At 41.1% G+C, this 21,863-nt stretch overlaps 1 protein-coding gene across 1 annotated transcript in view; it reads left to right on the forward strand.

The window, feature by feature from the left end:
- LOC135385232 (venom metalloproteinase antarease TserMP_A-like) overlaps nucleotides 1-21,863 on the forward strand; it is a 165,065-nt gene that overhangs the window by 114,450 nt on the left and 28,752 nt on the right. Inside the window, exon 14 of the mRNA XM_064614428.1 lies at nucleotides 717-849. Coding sequence (XP_064470498.1) covers nucleotides 717-849 — 133 coding nt within the window. The remainder of the gene's footprint in view (nucleotides 1-716; nucleotides 850-21,863) is intronic.

Raw genomic sequence — 21,863 nt, forward strand, 5'->3', positions numbered from 1 at the left:
TTCTGCTTGATCTGACCTGCGCCCCCACCTACTGTGTGCGCAGTGACATCAACCACATGATACTTGAGAGCAGGTTACATAATCAACAACGCCCTTTATGAAGCGTCGCTTACGCGGCATGTACCACCGCCTGATCTTGCAAGATTCTTGGACCGTGGCCGAATTCCTCCCACCATCCCCTGGACTATTGCAAGCCTTGCAGAGTTGCTGTACATTTGCAGGCATAGTGATAGACTTTTTGGGGACGCTCTCCCATCATCATCCCGTCATCCTTCCCCAATAGCAACCGGGCAGTTTAGCGTCAGAGAAGCGGTGAATCATCCATTTTATCACGATCAATTTATATGTGTCATCCATTGTGCCCTTGCAACTCTATCCTCGACCCTTCGTGTCTTCCTTTTTGCCTATCTCCCCAGACTCAGAGAAGTAACCAAGAACTACCTAATACAGCTCGCCTACATTGTGTGTCCCTGTTCTAAAATATGCATTCGTGTAGTTTCAGAGGTAAACATCTTTAACGAAGTAGACAAGAATCAAAGACTCTGTTGTTCATTTCGTTCCATATTTGTTCCTGCGTTCAAACATCAAATCAAATTCAAGGAACCGTATACGGTTCCTTGTATTCGATTTGATTTAATTTGACTATAGTTGTATTCCGCTCACAAAAGCCCTCTTTTGATTTCCAGCACCTGTACACTATGTCTTGCATATTTCAGGTCTGCAAATAAAAGTTGTGTGGCAGCGATGGCCACCCCTGTATACGAGACCCCGATAGGACTTCCCGGTAAAAATATCAATTTGGACAAGTACTGCAACATGGTCGATAAGAAAATGACATTCGCCCGCTTGGTAAGCTTTACGCGCGTACTCTATACCTTGCGTAGACTATACCTTGTAGCATCTGTAGCCAAATACTTGAACGGACTTCTGCAACGGGTTACACAATGAAGTGCAATCGTTCTACATAATCCATATCAAATCAATAAACCAGACTACAAGATAGCACACCGAGTACAGCACCTCAGTCACTGAGAACGCGGGCGAAAGAGCAGCGCCGCAATAAAAATGACTGGATTTCTGGTCCTCGTTAGTAGTCACCTGTTGGAACGCATGCGCTGTGATCACTTTCTTATTTTTGTGTTCTAGGAGGATGCTGACTGCAATTGCGGCAGTGGAGGGTTCATTGCGGCTATACTGTAATTTTAATTGCTCTGCAGTGCCTCATTATTTGCCGACATAGTGTTGTGCATTTCGGAACACATAAAATAACTTATCTCTAAACATTCCTCATATGCTATACAGCAGAGATGTAACGCATTACAACATTATGCATTACATCTAGGAAATGTGTATCGGTAGCGCGTTACATTTTGGAAACATGTAATGAGTAATGCATTGTCATTACATTTTGACAGAGTGATGCGACACGGATTTTCTGATTATTTAGATTTAATGTTCTTACACCGTCTAAAGTCAACAGTTAAAAAAACGAATTTTTTCAAGCAAGCCCGGGTATACTTCGGAACAGGCCAACATGTGCCCTGACGATGTCATGATGATGTCATCACCATTTTTCTCTCAATAAAAAAGAGCCTATACGCTGTTACAAGTGATTGGCGGTTTTTTACTTGTACTGAACAACTGCTTCTGCGCTGCAATAAGACCGTAGACACTTTAGCCATATGTGTTCAAATTCGCTTGCACGGATTTGACGCATATTCGGTTGACTGATAACTACATTGCACGGCTTCATGAAATACTTGTGGGAGAATGTAATGTCACACTAATGACCTCACTTCATGAAAGGAATGGCATTAGTAACGGGGGTCACAGAATTTGCGGTCATCGCCCGCTGCCGCGCTCGACTGCTATGCTGAGGTGCTATGCGAGAAAGCGGCCTTGAAGGACGTGAAAAACAATGGCAACTTGCGTTTATAGCGGTTAAGAGCGAAACAGACTAAACATTTTCAGATGATATACTATAACATGGAAGAACACCATGTATAAGAAGGAAGCCTGAAAGGCGTTAACAGGATATAAATCTATTGCATAAGAATTTTAATGCATTGTGCCTAAAAGGATTTCGTCGATTTCTGCACTATGATTTTTCGACAATGGAAGTTTTCAAATGTCATCACATATTATGAGTCAACCGTCCTCCACGCCACATACCAACCGCAGCACGCTTTGTGAGTGTTAACAGTGATGTACCCAGGACCTTCAATGATGAGACCTAAGTACCACACCTCTCCTAGCCGCTCCACGTTCAAAGTCGGTAATACATACGTAATGCACACCCGCAGAGACGCTACATCCGTTATGGAGGAGTCCGAAAGAGCGATGTACCATTTTTTCCGGAACCCCGAAAGGTCCGCACAATAGATAATTTCATCACATTGAATGCTTGATATCAGAATGGTACTGTTTCAAATTTCATACCTTTCTATTTGATTTAATTGTCCATCTTGCTAAGCAGAGTGTGCGTCTCGCAGGCGATTTTGTCAAACGTCACCTCTCAGGGTGCTACAGGAGGAGGAGGTACGGAACTCAAACTGAGTGATTCAAATTTCGGACATACATACTACAAAATCGGCTTAGGACATTTTTAATATCGTTTTGACATCAATTGATATCAAGCGCCGAAGTTTATGAAATTGTCCGTTTGGTCCTTCAGAGTGCCCCACTCGGATTTTCTCAAATGCGACCCCTCAGGGGCAACAGAGGAAAGAGGTAGGAGATATATTTATTACACGAAAAAGAAAAAGAAAAAAAAACGGCGGAACGGTCAGCCAAACGGGACGTCGGCTCGCTATTTCAGAAATAAATAAAGCAAGAAAGAAAATTAAGGAATAATGAATAAATAAAAAGAAAAGTAATTAGGAAATAAAGGATTAACTAACAAATGATGAAAGAAGGATGGGTAGATTAAAGACAAAGAAATAAAAAAAAAGATGACTAACAAACGGTGAAAGAATAAGAACTAATGTTCTGAGGCTGGAACAACATAGAAAGGACAAACACATACAAAGCCTCAAATTGCCTAAGAAATGAACGATGAAAGATGAAAGTCACTGAAAAGGTTAGCCAGCTGTAGGACTCCAACCCACATCTTCTGGAGTACCGGTCTAGGGCTGTAACATTGTTAGAGCACTGGACCGGTAATCCAGAAGATGTGGGTTCGAGTCCTACAGCTGGCTAACCTTTTCAGTGACTTTCATCTTTCATCGGTGAAACAATGATGAGATGGATCACAGAAGATGACTTTAAAAGGAAACCATGAGGTTAATGCGCTGATGGTGAGAGTGGGATTGCACGACTGAGTTCACAGGTTGTTCATAAGACCTGAATCTCTCAAGAAAGTCAGAACTGCCTTGGTCACAGACCGCTGAGGTAAGGGACTCAAACTGAGTGATCCTAATTTCAGATATACATATTACAAAATCAGTTTCGAACATTTGTGATAATTTTTACATTAAATTGTATAAAGCGCCGAAATTGATTAAACATTCTAGTTAATTCAACCTTGACAGTGTTGCGTCACGCACGTGATTTTGTCAAACGCGACTTCTCAGGTTGCTACAGAGGAAGGAGGCATGCAGGGGGCTCAAACTGAGTGACCTTTATTTCAGATACACATATTACAAAATCGTCTTAGGACACTTTTGATATATTTTTTTTTATCAAACGATATCAAACATCGAAGTTTAGGAAATTGTCCATTTGGTCCTTCAGAGTGCCCCACTCGGAGGCAATTTTATCAAATGCACCCTGTGAAGGAGCAACAGGGGAAAGAGGCAGGGGGCTGAAACTGAGTGACCTTTACTTCAGATACACGTATTACAAAATCGGCTTAACACATTTTTCATATCGTTTTTGTATCAAATGATGTCAAGCGCCGAAGTTTATGAAATTGTCCATTTGGTCTTTCAGAGTGCCCCACTCGGAGGCAATTTTATGAAATGCGCACTCTCAGGGTACAACAGGGGAAAGAGGCACGGGGCTCAAATTGAGTTATCTTTATTTGAGATACAGATATTACAAAATCGGCTTAAAACATATTTCATATCGTTTTTGTATCGAATGATATCAAGCGCCGAGGTTTATGAAATTGTCCATTTGGTCCTTCAGAGTGCCCCATTCGGAGGCGACTTTATCAAACGCGACCTTTCAGGGAGCAACAGGGAAAACAGGTAGAGGGCTCAAAGTGAGTGATTCTAATTTCAGGCATACATTTTATAAAATTGGCATAGGAAATTTTTAGTGTGATTTTTGCATCAAATGATATCAAGCGCCGAGGTTTATGAAATTGTCCATTTGGTCCTTCAGAGTGCCCCATTCGGAGGCGACTTTATCAAACGCGACCTTTCAGGGAGCCACAGGGAAAACAGGTAGAGGGCTCAAAGTGAGTGATTCTAATTTCAGGCATACACTTTATAAAATTGGCATAGGAAATTTTTAGTGTGATTTTTGTATCAAATGATATCAGGCGCCGAGGTTTATGAAATTGTCCATTTGGTCCTTCAGAGTGCCCCATTCGGAGGCGACTTTATCAAACGCGACCTTTCAGGGAGCAACAGGGAAAACAGGTAGAGGGCTCAAAGTGAGTGATTCTAATTTCAGGCATACATTTTATAAAATTGGCATAGGAAATTTTTAGTGTGGTTTTTGTATCAAATGATATCAAGCGCCGAGGTTTATGAAACTGTCCATTTGGTCCTTCAGAGTGCCCCATTCGGAGGCGACTTTATCAAACGCGACCTTTCAGGGAGCAACAGGAAAAACAGGTAGAGGGCTCAAAGTGAGTGATTCTAATTTCAGGCATACATTTTATAAAATTGGCATAGGAAATTTTTAGTGTGATTTTTGTATCAAATGATATCAAGCGCCGAGGTTTATGAAATTGTCCATTTGGTCCTTCAGAGTGCCCCATTCGGAGGCGACTTTATCAAACGCGACCTTTCAGGGAGCAACAGGGAAAACAGGTAGAGGGCTCAAAGTGAGTGATTCTAATTTCAGGCATACACTTTATAAAATTGGCATAGGAAATTTTTAGTGCGATTTTTGTATCAAATGATATCAAGCGCCGAGGTTTATGAAATTGTCCATTTGGTCCTTCAGAATGCCCCATTCGGAGGCGACTTTATCAAACGCGACCTTTCAGGGAGCAACAGGGAAAACAGGTAGAGGGCTCAAAGTGAGTGATTCTAATTTCAGGCATACACTTTATAAAATTGGCATAGGAAATTTTTAGTGTGATTTTTGTATCAAATGATATCAAGCGCCGAGGTTTATGAAATTGTCCATTTGGTCCTTCAGAGTGCCCCATTCGGAGGCGACTTTATCAAACGCGACCTTTCAGGGAGCAACAGGGAAAACAGGTAGAGGGCTCAAAGTGAGTGATTCTAATTTCAGGCATACATTTTATAAAATTGGCATAGGAAATTTTTAGTGTGGTTTTTGTATCAAATGATATCAAGCGCCGAGGTTTATGAAATTGTCCATTTGGTCCTTCAGAGTGCCCCATTCGGAGGCGACTTTATCAAACGCGACCTTTCAGGGAGCCACAGGGAAAACAGGTAGAGGGCTCAAAGTGAGTGATTCTAATTTCAGACATACACTTTATAAAATTGGCATAGGAAATTTGTAGTGTGGTTTTTGTATCAAATGATATCAAGCGCCGAGGTTTATGAAATTGTCCATTTGGTCCTTCAGAGTGCCCCATTCGGAGGCGACTTTATCAAACGCGACCTTTCAGGGAGCCACAGGGAAAACAGGTAGAGGGCTCAAAGTGAGTGATTCTAATTTCAGGCATACACTTTATAAAATTGGCATAGGAAATTTTTAGTGTGATTTTTGTATCAAATGATATCAGGCGCCGAGGTTTATGAAATTGTCCATTTGGTCCTTCAGAGTGCCCCATTCGGAGGCGACTTTATCAAACGCGACCTTTCAGGGAGCAACAGGGAAAACAGGTAGAGGGCTCAAAGTGAGTGATTCTAATTTCAGGCATACATTTTATAAAATTGGCATAGGAAATTTTTAGTGTGGTTTTTGTATCAAATGATATCAAGCGCCGAGGTTTATGAAACTGTCCATTTGGTCCTTCAGAGTGCCCCATTCGAAGGCGACTTTATCAAACGCGACCTTTCAGGGAGCAACAGGAAAAACAGGTAGAGGGCTCAAAGTGAGTGATTCTAATTTCAGGCATACATTTTATAAAATTGGCATAGGAAATTTTTAGTGTGATTTTTGTATCAAATGATATCAAGCGCCGAGGTTTATGAAATTGTCCATTTGGTCCTTCAGAGTGCCCCATTCGGAGGCGACTTTATCAAACGCGACCTTTCAGGGAGCAACAGGGAAAACAGGTAGAGGGCTCAAAGTGAGTGATTCTAATTTCAGGCATACACTTTATAAAATTGGCATAGGAAATTTTGAGTGCGATTTTTGTATCAAATGATATCAAGCGCCGAGGTTTATGAAATTGTCCATTTGGTCCTTCAGAATGCCCCATTCGGAGGCGACTTTATCAAACGCGACCTTTCAGGGAGCAACAGGGAAAACAGGTAGAGGGCTCAAAGTGAGTGATTCTAATTTCAGGCATACACTTTATAAAATTGGCATAGGAAATTTTTAGTGTGATTTTTGTATCAAATGATATCAAGCGCCGAGGTTTATGAAATTGTCCATTTGGTCCTTCAGAGTGCCCCATTCGGAGGCGACTTTATCAAACGCGACCTTTCAGGGAGCAACAGGGAAAACAGGTAGAGGGCTCAAAGTGAGTGATTCTAATTTCAGGCATACATTTTATAAAATTGGCATAGGAAATTTTTAGTGTGGTTTTTGTATCAAATGATATCAAGCGCCGAGGTTTATGAAATTGTCCATTTGGTCCATCAGAGTGCCCCATTCGGAGGCGACTTTATCAAACGCGACCTTTCAGGGAGCCACAGGGAAAACAGGTAGAGGGCTCAAAGTGAGTGATTCTAATTTCAGGCATACACTTTATAAAATTGGCATAGGAAATTTGTAGTGTGGTTTTTGTATCAAATGATATCAAGCGCCGAGGTTTATGAAATTGTCCATTTGGTCCTTCAGAGTGCCCCATTCGGAGGCGACTTTATCAAACGCGACCTTTCAGGGAGCCACAGGGAAAACAGGTAGAGGGCTCAAAGTGAGTGATTCTAATTTCAGGCATACACTTTATAAAATTGGCATAGGAAATTTTTAGTGTGATTTTTGTATCAAATGATATCAGGCGCCGAGGTTTATGAAATTGTCCATTTGGTCCTTCAGAGTGCCCCATTCGGAGGCGACTTTATCAAACGCGACCTTTCAGGGAGCAACAGGGAAAACAGGTAGAGGGCTCAAAGTGAGTGATTCTAATTTCAGGCATACATTTTATAAAATTGGCATAGGAAATTTTTAGTGTGGTTTTTGTATCAAATGATATCAAGCGCCGAGGTTTATGAAACTGTCCATTTGGTCCTTCAGAGTGCCCCATTCGAAGGCGACTTTATCAAACGCGACCTTTCAGGGAGCAACAGGAAAAACAGGTAGAGGGCTCAAAGTGAGTGATTCTAATTTCAGGCATACATTTTATAAAATTGGCATAGGAAATTTTTAGTGTGATTTTTGTATCAAATGATATCAAGCGCCGAGGTTTATGAAATTGCCCATTTGGTCCTTCAGAGTGCCCCATTCGGAGGCGACTTTATCAAACGCGACCTTTCAGGGAGCAACAGGGAAAACAGGTAGAGGGCTCAAAGTGAGTGATTCTAATTTCAGGCATACATTTTATAAAATTGGCATAGGAAATTTTTATTGTGGTTTTTGTATCAAATGCTATCAAGCGCCGAGGTTTATGAAATTGTCCATTTGGTCCTTCAGAGTGCCCCATTCGGAGGCGACTTTATCAAACGCGACCTTTCAGGGAGCAACAGGGAAAACAGGTAGAGGGCTCAAAGTGAGTGATTCTAATTTCAGGCATACATTTTATAAAATGGCATAGGAAATTTTTAGTGTGATTTTTGTATCAAATGATATCAAGCGCCGAGGTTTATGAAATTGTCCATTTGGTCCTTCAGAGTGCCCCATTCGGAGGCGACTTTATCAAACGCGACCTTTCAGGGAGCAACAGGAAAAACAGGTAGAGGGCTCAAAGTGAGTGATTCTAATTTCAGGCATACATTTTATAAAATTGGCATAGGAAATTTTTATTGTGGTTTTTGTATCAAATGCTATCAAGCGCCGAGATTTATGAAATTGTCCATTTGGTCCTTCAGAGTGCCCCATTCGGAGGCGACTTTATCAAACGCGACCTTTCAGGGAGCAACAGGGAATACAGGTAGAGGGCTCAAAGTGAGTGATTCTAATTTCAGGCATACATTTTATAAAATTGGCATAGGAAATTTTTAGTGTGGTTTTTGTATCAAATGATATCAAGCGCCGAGGTTTATGAAATTGTCCATTTGGTCCTTCAGAGTGCCCCATTCGGAGGCGACTTTATCAAACGCGACCTTTCAGGGAGCAACAGGGAAAACAGGAAGAGGGCTCAAAGTGAGTGATTCTAATTTCAGGCATACATTTTATAAAATTGGCATAGGAAACTTTTAGTGTGGTTTTTGTATCAAATGATATCAAGCGCCGAGGTTTGTGAAATTGTCCATTTGGTCCTTCGGAGTGCCCCATTCGGAGGCGACTTTATCAAACGCGACCTTTCAGGGAGCAACAGGGAAAACAGCTAGAGGGCTCAAAGTGAGTGATTCTAATTTCAGGCATACATTTTATAAAATTGGCATAGGAAATTTTTGGTGTGATTTTTGTATCAAATGATATCAAGCGCCAAGGTTTATGAAATTGTCCATTTGGTCCTTCAGAGTGCCCCATTCGGAGGCAATTTTATCAAATGCACCCTGTGAGGGAGCAACAGGGAAAACAGGTAGAGGGCTCAAAGTGAGTGATTCTAATTTCAGGCATACATTTTATAAAATTGGCATAGGAAAGTTTTGGTGTGGTTTTTGTATCAAATGATATCAAGCGCCGAGGTTTATGAAATTGTCCTTTTGGTCCTTCAGAGTGCCCCATTCGGAGGCGACTTTATCAAACGCGACCTTTCAGGGAGCAACAGGAAAAACAGGTAGAGGGCTCAAAGTGAGTGATTCTAATTTCAGGCATACATTTTATAAAATTGGCATAGGAAATTTTTGGTGTGATTTTTGTATCAAATGATATCAAGCGCCGAGGTTTATGAAATTGTCCATTTGGTCCTTCAGAGTGCCCCATTCGGAGGCAATTTTATCAAATGCACCCTGTGAGGGAGCAACAGGGGAAAGAGGCAGGGGGCTGAAACTGAGTGACCTTTACTTCAGATACACATATTACAAAATCGGCTTAGGACATTTTTCATGCCGTTTTTATAACAAATAATATGATCCATAACTTAAAAACCCGAGAGATAAGAAGGAAGCCTGAAAGGCGTTAACAGGATATAAATCTATTGCATAAGAATTTTAATGCATTGTGCCTAAAAGGATTTCGTCGATTTCTGCACTATGATTTTTCGACAATGGAAGTTTTCAAATGTCATCACATATTATGAGTCAACCGTCCTCCACGCCACATACCAACCGCAGCACGCTTTGTGAGTGTTAACAGTGATGTACCCAGGACCTTCAATGATGAGACCTAAGTACCACACCTCTCCTAGCCGCTCCACGTTCAAAGTCGGTAATACATACGTAATGCACACCCGCAGAGACGCTACATCCGTTATGGAGGAGTCCGAAAGAGCGATGTACCATTTTTTCCGGAACCCCGAAAGGTCCGCACAATAGATAATTTCCTCACATTGAATGCTTGATATCAGAATGGTACTGTTTCAAATTTCATACCTTTCTATTTGATTTAATTGTCCATCTTGCTAAGCAGAGTGTGCGTCTCGCAGGCGATTTTGTCAAACGTCACCTCTCAGGGTGCTACAGGAGGAGGAGGTACGGAACTCAAACTGAGTGATTCAAATTTCGGACATACATACTACAAAATCGGCTTAGGACATTTTTAATATCGTTTTGACATCAATTGATATCAAGCGCCGAAGTTTATGAAATTGTCCGTTTGGTCCTTCAGAGTGCCCCACTCGGATTTTCTCAAATGCGACCCCTCAGGGGCAACAGAGGAAAGAGGTAGGAGATATATTTATTACACGAAAAAGAAAAAGAAAAAAAACGGCGGAACGGTCAGCCAAACGGGACGTCGGCTCGCTATTTCAGAAATAAATAAAGCAAGAAAGAAAATTAAGGAATAATGAATAAATAAAAAGAAAAGTAATTAGGAAATAAAGGATTAACTAACAAATGATGAAAGAAGGATGGGTAGATTAAAGACAAAGAAATAAAAAAAAAAGATGACTAACAAACGGTGAAAGAATAAGAGAGAACTAATGTTCTGAGGCTGGAACAACATAGAAAGGACAAACACATACAAAGCCTCAAATTGCCTAAGAAATGAACGATGAAAGATGAAAGTCACTGAAAAGGTTAGCCAGCTGTAGGACTCCAACCCACATCTTCTGGAGTACCGGTCTAGGGCTGTAACATTGTTAGAGCACTGGACCGGTAATCCAGAAGATGTGGGTTCGAGTCCTACAGCTGGCTAACCTTTTCAGTGACTTTCATCTTTCATCGGTGAAACAATGATGAGATGGATCACAGAAGATGACTTTAAAAGGAAACCATGAGGTTAATGCGCTGATGGTGAGAGTGGGATTGCACGACTGAGTTCACAGGTTGTTCATAAGACCTGAATCTCTCAAGAAAGTCAGAACTGCCTTGGTCACAGACCGCTGAGGTAAGGGACTCAAACTGAGTGATCCTAATTTCAGATATACATATTACAAAATCAGTTTCGAACATTTGTGATAATTTTTACATTAAATTGTATAAAGCGCCGAAATTGATTAAACATTCTAGTTAATTCAACCTTGACACTGTTGCGTCACGCACGTGATTTTGTCAAACGCGACTTCTCAGGGTGCTACAGAGGAAGGCCGCATGCAGGGGGCTCAAACTGAGTGACCTTTATTTCAGATACACATATTACAAAATCGTCTTAGGACACTTTTGATATATTTTTTTTTATCAAACGATATCAAACATCGAAGTTTAGGAAATTGTCCATTTGGTCCTTCAGAGTGCCCCACTCGGAGGCAATTTTATCAAATGCACCCTGTGAAGGAGCAACAGGGGAAAGAGGCACGGGGCTCAAATTGAGTTATCTTTATTTGAGATACAGATATTACAAAATCGGCTTAAAACATATTTCATATCGTTTTTGTATCGAATGATATCAAGCGCCGAGGTTTATGAAATTGTCCATTTGGTCCTTCAGAGTGCCCCATTCGGAGGCGACTTTATCAAACGCGACCTTTCAGGGAGCCACAGGGAAAACAGGTAGAGGGCTCAAAGTGAGTGATTCTAATTTCAGGCATACACTTTATAAAATTGGCATAGGAAATTTTTAGTGTGATTTTTGTATCAAATGATATCAGGCGCCGAGGTTTATGAAATTGTCCATTTGGTCCTTCAGAGTGCCCCATTCGGAGGCGACTTTATCAAACGCGACCTTTCAGGGAGCAACAGGGAAAACAGGTAGAGGGCTCAAAGTGAGTGATTCTAATTTCAGGCATACATTTTATAAAATTGGCATAGGAAATTTTTAGTGTGTTTTTTGTATCAAATGATATCAAGCGCCGAGGTTTATGAAATTGTCCTTTTGGTCCTACAGAGTGCCCCATTCGGAGGCGACTTTATCAAACGCGACCTTTCAGGGAGCAACAGGAAAAACAGGTAGAGGGCTCAAAGTGAGTGATTCTAATTTCAGGCATACATTTTATAAAATTGGCATAGGAAATTTTTAGTGTGATTTTTGTATCAAATGATATCAAGCGCCGAGGTTTATGAAATTGTCCATTTGGTCCTTCACAGTGCCCCATTCGGAGGCGACTTTATCAAACGCGACCTTTCAGGGAGCAACAGGGAAAACAGGTAGAGGGCTCAAAGTGAGTGATTCTAATTTCAGGCATACACTTTATAAAATTGGCATAGGAAATTTTTAGTGCGATTTTTGTATCAAATGATATCAAGCGCCGAGGTTTATGAAATTGTCCATTTGGTCCTTCAGAATGCCCCATTCGGAGGCGACTTTATCAAACGCGACCTTTCAGGGAGCAACAGGGAAAACAGGTAGAGGGCTCAAAGTGAGTGATTCTAATTTCAGGCATACATTTTATAAAATTGGCATAGGAAATTTTTAGTGTGATTTTTGTATCAAATGATATCAAGCGCCGAGGTTTATGAAATTGTCCATTTGGTCCTTCAGAGTGCCCCATTCGGAGGCGACTTTATCAAACGCGACCTTTCAGGGAGCAACAGGGAAAACAGGTAGAGGGCTCAAAGTGAGTGATTCTAATTTCAGGCATACATTTTATAAAATTGGCATAGGAAATTTTTAGTGTGGTTTTTGTATCAAATGATATCAGGCGCCGAGGTTTGTGAAATTGTCCATTTGGTCCTTCAGAGTGCCCCATTCGGAGGCGACTTTATCAAACGCGACCTTTCAGGGAGCAACAGGGAATACAGGTAGAGGGCTCAAAGTGAGTGATTCTAATTTCAGGCATACATTTTATAAAATTGGCATAGGAAATTTTTAGTGTGGTTTTTGTATCAAATGATATCAAGCGCCGAGGTTTATGAAATTGTCCATTTGGTCCTTCAGAGTGCCCCATTCGGAGGCGACTTTATCAAACGCGACCTTTCAGGGAGCAACAGGGAAAACAGGTAGAGGGCTCAAAGTGAGTGATTCTAATTTCAGGCATACATTTTATAAAATTGGCATAGGAAACTTTTAGTGTGGTTTTTGTATCAAATGATATCAAGCGCCGAGGTTTGTGAAATTGTCCATTTGGTCCTTCAGAGTGCCCCATTCGGAGGCGACTTTATCAAACGCGACCTTTCAGGGAGCAACAGGGAAAACAGCTAGAGGGCTCAAAGTGAGTGATTCTAATTTCAGGCATACATTTTATAAAATTGGCATAGGAAATTTTTGGTGTGATTTTTGTATCAAATGATATCAAGCGCCAAGGTTTACGAAATTGTCCATTTGGTCCTTCAGAGTGCCCTATTCGGAGGCAATTTTATCAAATGCACCCTGTGAGGGAGCAACAGGAAAAACAGGTAGAGGGCTCAAAGTGAGTGATTCTAATTTCAGGCATACATTTTATAAAATTGGCATAGGAAATTTTTAGTGTGATTTTTGTATCAAATGATATCAAGCGCCGAGGTTTATGAAATTGTCCATTTGGTCCTTCAGAGTGCCCCATTCGGAGGCGACTTTATCAAACGCGACCTTTCAGGGAGCAACAGGGAAAACAGGTAGAGGGCTCAAAGTGAGTGATTCTAATTTCAGGCATACATTTTATAAAATTGGCATAGGAAATTTTTAGTGTGGTTTTTGTATCAAATGATATCAAGCGCCGAGGTTTATGAAATTGTCCATTTGGTCCTTCAGAGTGCCCCATTCGGAGGCGACTTTATCAAACGCGACCTTTCAGGGAGCAACAGGGAAAACAGGTAGAGGGCTCAAAGTGAGTGATTCTAATTTCAGGCATACATTTTATAAAATTGGCATAGGAAATTTTTAGTGTGGTTTTTGTATCAAATGATATCAAGCGCCGAGGTTTGTGAAATTGTCCATTTGGTCCTTCAGAGTGCCCCATTCGGAGGCGACTTTATCAAACGCGACCTTTCAGGGAGCAACAGGGAAAACAGGTAGAGGGCTCAAAGTGAGTGATTCTAATTTCAGGCATACATTTTATAAAATTGGCATAGGAAATTTTTAGTGTGGTTTTTGTATCAAATGATATCAAGCGCCGAGGTTTATGAAACTGTCCATTTGGTCCTTCAGAGTGCCCCATTCGGAGGCGACTTTATCAAACGCGACCTTTCAGGGAGCAACAGGAAAAACAGGTAGAGGGCTCAAAGTGAGTGATTCTAATTTCAGGCATACATTTTATAAAATTGGCATAGGAAATTTTTAGTGCGATTTTTGTATCAAATGATATCAAGCGCCGAGGTTTATGAAATTGTCCATTTGGTCCTTCAGAGTGCCCCATTCGGAGGCGACTTTATCAAACGCGACCTTTCAGGGAGCAACAGGGAAAACAGGTAGAGGGCTCAAAGTGAGTGATTCTAATTTCAGGCATACACTTTATAAAATTGGCATAGGAAATTTTTAGTGCGATTTTTGTATCAAATGATATCAAGCGCCGAGGTTTATGAAATTGTCCATTTGGTCCTTCAGAATGCCCCATTCGGAGGCGACTTTATCAAACGCGACCTTTCAGGGAGCAACAGGGAAAACAGGTAGAGGGCTCAAAGTGAGTGATTCTAATTTCAGGCATACACTTTATAAAATTGGCATAGGAAATTTTTAGTGTGATTTTTGTATCAAATGATATCAAGCGCCGAGGTTTATGAAATTGTCCATTTGGTCCTTCAGAGTGCCCCATTCGGAGGCGACTTTATCAAACGCGACCTTTCAGGGAGCAACAGGGAAAACAGGTAGAGGGCTCAAAGTGAGTGATTCTAATTTCAGGCATACATTTTATAAAATTGGCATAGGAAAGTTTTGGTGTGGTTTTTGTATCAAATGATATCAAGCGCCGAGGTTTATGAAATTGTCCTTTTGGTCCTACAGAGTGCCCCATTCGGAGGCGACTTTATCAAACGCGACCTTTCAGGGAGCAACAGGAAAAACAGGTAGAGGGCTCAAAGTGAGTGATTCTAATTTCAGGCATACATTTTATAAAATTGGCATAGGAATTTTTTGGTGTGATTTTTGTATCAAATGATATCAAGCGCCAAGGTTTATGAAATTGTCCATTTGGTCCTTCAGAGTGCCCCATTCGGAGGCGACTTTATCAAACGCGACCTTTCAGGGAGCAACAGGGAAAACAGGTAGAGGGCTCAAAGTGAGTGATTCTAATTTCAGGCATACACTTTATAAAATTGGCATAGGAAATTTTTAGTGCGATTTTTGTATCAAATGATATCAAGCGCCGAGGTTTATGAAATTGTCCATTTGGTCCTTCAGAATGCCCCATTCGGAGGCGACTTTATCAAACGCGACCTTTCAGGGAGCAACAGGGAAAACAGGTAGAGGGCTCAAAGTGAGTGATTCTAATTTCAGGCATACACTTTATAAAATTGGCATAGGAAATTTTTAGTGTGATTTTTGTATCAAATGATATCAAGCGCCGAGGTTTATGAAATTGTCCATTTGGTCCTTCAGAGTGCCCCATTCGGAGGCGACTTTATCAAACGCGACCTTTCAGGGAGCAACAGGGAAAACAGGTAGAGGGCTCAAAGTGAGTGATTCTAATTTCAGGCATACATTTTATAAAATTGGCATAGGAAAGTTTTGGTGTGGTTTTTGTATCAAATGATATCAAGCGCCGAGGTTTATGAAATTGTCCTTTTGGTCCTACAGAGTGCCCCATTCGGAGGCGACTTTATCAAACGCGACCTTTCAGGGAGCAACAGGAAAAACAGGTAGAGGGCTCAAAGTGAGTGATTCTAATTTCAGGCATACATTTTATAAAATTGGCATAGGAATTTTTTGGTGTGATTTTTGTATCAAATGATATCAAGCGCCAAGGTTTATGAAATTGTCCATTTGGTCCTTCAGAGTGCCCCATTCGGAGGCAATTTTATCAAGTGCACCCTGTAAGGGAGCAACAGGGGAAAGAGGCAGGGGGCTGAAACTGAGTGACCTTTACTTCAGATACACATATTACAAAATCGGCTTAGGACATTTTTCATGCCGTTTTTATAACAAATAATATGATCCATAACTTAAAAACCCGAGACTCGCTCGCTTGCTAAAAAAACCCACTAGCTCTCTTGCTACCTCTGTATGCTCCCGTAAATAATATGAAGCGCAGAAGTTTATGCGATTGACCATTTTATCATTCAGAGTGCCCCACTCGGAGGCGATGTTATCAAACGCACCCTCACAGGGAGCAACAGGGGAAAGAGGCGGAGGGTTCAAATTGATTGATCTTTATTTCAGATACAGATATTATTAAATCGGCTTAAGATATATTTTATATCGTTTTTGTATCGATTGATATCAAGCGCGGACATTTATGAAATTGACCATTTCGTCTTTCAGAGTGCCCCGCTCGGAGACGATTTTGTCAAATGCGACCTCTCATGAGCCAACTTGGCAAATAAGCAGGGGGCTCAATCTGAGTGATCTTTATTTCAGAAACACATATTAGAAAATGGGCGTAGGAGATTTTTCATATCGTTTTTGTATCAAATGGTAGCAAGCGCCGAAGTTTATGAAATTGTCCATTTGGTCTTTCGGAGTGCCCCACTCGAAGGCAATTTTATCAAACGAGCCCTCTCAGAGAACAGCAGAGGAAAGAGGCACGGGAATCGAAATCAGTGATCTTTATTTTAGATAGATATTACAAAATTGGCTTAGGACATTTTACATATCGTTTCTGTACTATCGTTTACTATCGTTTGCCGCACTCGGAGGCAATTTTGTCAAATGCGACCTTTCAGGCAGCAACATGGGAAATAGATAGAGGGCTCAAACTGAGTGACTCTAATTTTGAGGCATACATATTACAAAATCTGCTTAGGACATTTTTCATATCCTTTTTTATGAAATGATATCAAGTGCCGAAGTATACGAAATTGTCCACTTGGTTCTTCAGAGTGCCGCACTCGGAGGCAATTTTGTCAAACGTGACCTTTCAGGCAGCAACAGGGGAAATAGGTAGGGGGCTCAAACTGAGTGATTCTAATTTCAGGCATACATGTTACAAAATCTGCTTATGGCAATTTTCATATCCTTTTTGTATCAAATGATATCAAGTGCCGAAGCATACGAAATTGTCCACTTGGTCCTTCAGAGTGCCGCACTCGGAGGCAATTTTGTCAAACGTGACCTTTCAGGCAGCAACAGGGGAAATAGGTAGGGGGCTCAAACTGGGTGATTCTAATTTCAGGCATACATGTTACAAAATCTGCTTATTACAATTTTCATATCCTTTTTGTATCAAATGATATCAAGTGCCGAAGTATACGAAATTGTCCACTTGGTCCTTCAGAGTGCCGCACTCGGAGGCAATTTTGTCAAACGTGACCTTTCAGGCAGCAACAGGGGAAATAGGTAGGGGGCTCAAACTGAATGATTCTAATTTCAGACATACATATTACAAAATCTGCTTGTAACATTTTTCATATACTTTTTGTATCAAATGATATCAAGTGCCGAAGTATACGAAATTGTCCACTTGGTCCTTCAGAGTGCCGCACTCGGAGGCAATTTTGTCAAGCGTGACCTTTCAGGCAGCAACAGGGGAAATAGGTAGGGGGCTGAAACTGAGTGATTCTAATTTCAGGCATACATATTACAAGATCTGCTTATGACATTTTTCATATCCTTTTTGTATCAAATGATATCAAGTGCCGAAGCATACGAAATTGTCCACTTTGTCCTTCAGAGTGCCGCACTCGGAGGCAATTTTGTCAAACGTGACCTTTCAGGCAGCAACAGGGGAAATAGGTAGGGGGCTCAAACTGGGTGATTCTAATTTCAGGCATACATGTTACAAAATCTGCTTATTACAATTTTCATATCCTTTTTGTATCAAATGATATCAAGTGCCGAAGTATACGAAATTGTCCACTTGGTCCTTCAGAGTGCCGCACTCGGAGGCAATTTTGTCAAACGTGACCTTTCAGGCAGCAACAGGGGAAATAGGTAGGGGGCTGAAACTGAGTGATTCTAATTTCAGGCATACATATTACAAGATCTGCTTATGACATTTTTCATATCCTTTTTGTATCAAATGATATCAAGTGCCGAAGTATACGAAATTGTCCACTTGGTCCTTCAGAGTGCCGCACTCGGAGGCAATTTTGTCATACGTGACCTTTCAGGCAGCAACAGGGGAAATAGGTAGGGGGCTCAAACTGAGTGTCTCTAATTTCAGGCATACATATTACAAAATCTGCTTATGACAATTTTCATATCTTTTTTGTATCAAATGATATCAAGTGCCGAAGTATACGAAATTGTCCACTTGGTCCTTCAGAGTGCCGCACTCGGAGGCAATTTTGTCAAACGTGACCTTTCGGGCAGCAACAGGGGAAATAGGTAGGGGGCTCAAACTGGGTGATTCTAATTTCAGGCATACATATTACAAAATCTGCTTATGACATTTTTCATATCCTTTTTGTATCAAATGATATCAAGTGCCGAAGTATACGAAATTGTCCACTTGGTCCTTCAGAGTGCCGCACTCGGAGGCAATTTTGTCAGACGTGACCTTTCAGGCAGCAACAGGGGAAATAGGTAGGGGGCTCAAACTGAGTGATTCTAATTTCAGGCATACATATTACAAAATCTGCTTATGACATTTTTCATATCCTTTTTGTATCAAATGATATCAAGTGCCGAAGCATACGAAATTGTCCACTTGGTCCTTCAGAGTGCCGCACTCGGAGGCAATTTTGTCAGACGTGACCTTTCAGGCAGCAACAGGGGAAATAGGTAGGGGGCTCAAACTGAGTGATTCTAATTTCAGGCGTACATATTACAAAATCTGCTTATGACATTTTTCATATCCTTTTTGTATCAAATGATATCAAGTGCCGAAGCATACGAAATTGTCCACTTGGTCCTTCAGAGTGCCGCACTCGGAGGCAATTTTGTCAAACGTGACCTTTCAGGCAGCAACAGGGGAAATAGGTAGGGGGCTCAAACTGAGTGATTCTAATTTCAGGCATACATATTACAAAATCTGCTTATGACATTTTTCATATCCTTTTTGTATCAAATGATATCTAGTGCCGAAGTATACGAAATTGTCCACTTGGTCCTTCAGAGTGCCGCACTCGGAGGCAATTTTGTCAAACGTGACCTTTCAGGCAGCAACAGGGGAAACAGATAGGGGGCTCAAACTGAGTGTCTCTAATTTCAGGCATACATATTACAAAATCTGCTTATGACATTTTTCATATCCTTTTTGTATCAAATGATATCAAGTGCCGAAGTATACGAAATTGTCCACTTGGTCCTTCAGAGTGCCGCACTCGGAGGCAATTTTGTCAAACGTGACCTTTCAGGCAGCAACAGGGGAAATATGTAGGGGGCTCAAACTGAGTGTCTCTAATTTCAGGCATACATATTACAAAATCTGCTTACGACATTTTTAATGTCTTTTTTGCATCAAGTGATATCAAGTGCCGAAATATACGAAATTGTCCACTTGGTCCTTCAGAGTGCCGCACTCGGAGGCAATTTTGTCAAACACGACCTTTCAGTGAGCAACAAGGCAAATAGATAGGGGGGGCTCAAACTGAGTGATTCTAATTTCAGGCATTCATATTACAAAATCTGCTTAGGACATTATTAATGTCGTTTTTGCATCAAGTGATATCTAGAGCCGAAGTTTATGAAATTATCCATTCGGTCCTTCAGAGTGCCCCATTCGGAGTCAATTTTGTCAAACGCGACCGTTCAGGGAGCAAGAAGGCAATAGATAGGGGGCTCAAACTGAGTGATTCTAATTTCAGGCATTCATATTACAAAACCGGTTTAGGAAATTTTTAATGTCGTTTTTGCATCAAGTGATATCTAAAGCCGAAGTTTATGAAATTGTCCATTTGGTCTTTCAAAGTGCCCCACTCGGAGGGAATTTTGTCAAACGCGACCTTTCAGGGAGCAACAGGGGAAACAGGTAGGGGGCTTTGTTTCGGGCTCGGGTTCGGCCATAAAGGTTCGGTTCCAGTTCCGGTTCAGCTTCGGAGTTCCGGAGTTCATAAAGGTGCATAAAGGTTCAGTTTCGGTTCGATTAACCTCTTCAGAGGCTGCAAATCGGTTCGGAACCTGTTCGAGGTTCTAATATGCTACAAAATTATAGGTAGCCACTAAAAGTGATAGAATATCACTTAGTTACGTTGTTATGTATTTATTTCTGTTTTTGGATCAATAGGACCTCCTTGCATCACTTCTCCGCGTGCCGCCAATCAAGGCAGGTACACTGCTCGAACCCCCACGCCACCCCGAACACACACGAACCCCACCGAACCGGCAATCGAAGTTTTTATCTCGGTTCCGTTCGGGCTCAGCTCCAAGATGGCTCTAGTAATTACGGTTCAGTTCCAGTTAAAAAACTGTGGTTAATTCCGGTTTTCGTTCCGGTTCGGTTCGACGCTCTGCTTATGAGGCTGGTTCTACGCCAAGGAGGAAGTGAGGAGATTTTATTTTTTTTTCGCGGCACTGCGTTTCTTATTCAAGATCTTTACTTAAACATCTTATTCAAGATATTTTTATTCAAGACACACGCGTATCGTCTGCTTGCACCGATTTTTTTTTGTATCCCGAAATTAATTTTGAAAATACATAGATAGCATTGTTCATAAAACTTACATCATTTGATAGGGCGTTCATTCAGCTACATTTTGCTATATCACAACATATTTTGAAGGGATACTGTAAGCTACAAAAATGTATTTGTCAACCCACAGAAAAATGGCGATATAAGGCCTTGGTAAGGAAAGAGCTAAACAACATATGATGGTAACATGAGCAATAGTAGTGCTTTGATGGATGCTTTGAAGTCGTTCCACAGAAGGTGTCGTTTTAAGGCCAAGCCGACGCACTTCAGAAGCGAGATTATTATCCATAAGGTGCATCAGTGGTGGCTGTATTCATCCGATAAAGTGCTAATGGAGATGTTATATTAATATGTATTTATTACTTTCATCTTTCTGACATACAAGCACATGCAGTTCCACTGTAGTATGTACACAAACATATTTACGAAATTAATGTTATACAAGACCTTCCAAGTATTACACTGATAATTATTATAGTAGAAATCATTACTATTACTGCCCACCCGGGCGACCTCACATGAAGGAAGATGCGCAACCGCAAACTGAACACCCTAAATTGGAATCGTGAGCAGTTGCCATTGGCTTGACGGTAAACATACCCCATTCTGTGGAGAAGCCAGTTTGGCGACTAAACACCACCTTGACCCAAGTAGTGAAAACATAAACGACACGCGGGGAAGAGAACTCTGAATACTTTAACTTCAGTTCTTCGAAAAATGCAATGTCCGCAAGTACAGCGAGCATGCACTTCCGTTAAAAACATGCCATGACGTGCAAAGCATGCATTTACACTCATCATGGGCCTAACTCGACCATCTATTCCCACCACGGTCACAGTAAGTTGTTTTTTTTTTTCGTTCTCCAGATTTAATTACCGTGTCTAGAGAACGGAAAAACAACCCTTCCTTTCTATAAAAATCTGTGTTCTATTATTGTTCCTGCAATTTGTGCAATTTTTAACTTCGGATAAAATGTTTCTTCAGCCGTGCGAACGACATTTTAGGCGAAATGACGAAGGCCCCCCCTTCGTCGTAAATAATAAATAAGGCCCCGCCTTCGTCGAAACCAAAAAACCAAGAAACGTCGAAACGTTTAACATTTTCTTAAGAAACGCGTTTTGTAACAGGTTTCAGTGATTAAACGTTTTCCTTTGCATAAACGTACAGTGGCACGTATACTTATATAAACGTTTTCATAGGAAAGGTTTAGTCGTTTTTCTTTTACACGGTACGGTTCTCACGGTACGAATGTGTACGTAAACGTTTCTTCAGGAAACTTTTTATTTCCTTGTTTCGTTACTACAAGCGGTAGATCACATGGACGTTAAACACGGTCCGTTACTGTTCGTTATTTGTATATGTTACGATGACCACGGTGGTGATA

This window comes from Ornithodoros turicata, chromosome 1 (assembly GCF_037126465.1).
Source record: "Ornithodoros turicata isolate Travis chromosome 1, ASM3712646v1, whole genome shotgun sequence".
Classification (NCBI taxonomy): Eukaryota; Metazoa; Arthropoda; class Arachnida; order Ixodida; family Argasidae; genus Ornithodoros; species Ornithodoros turicata.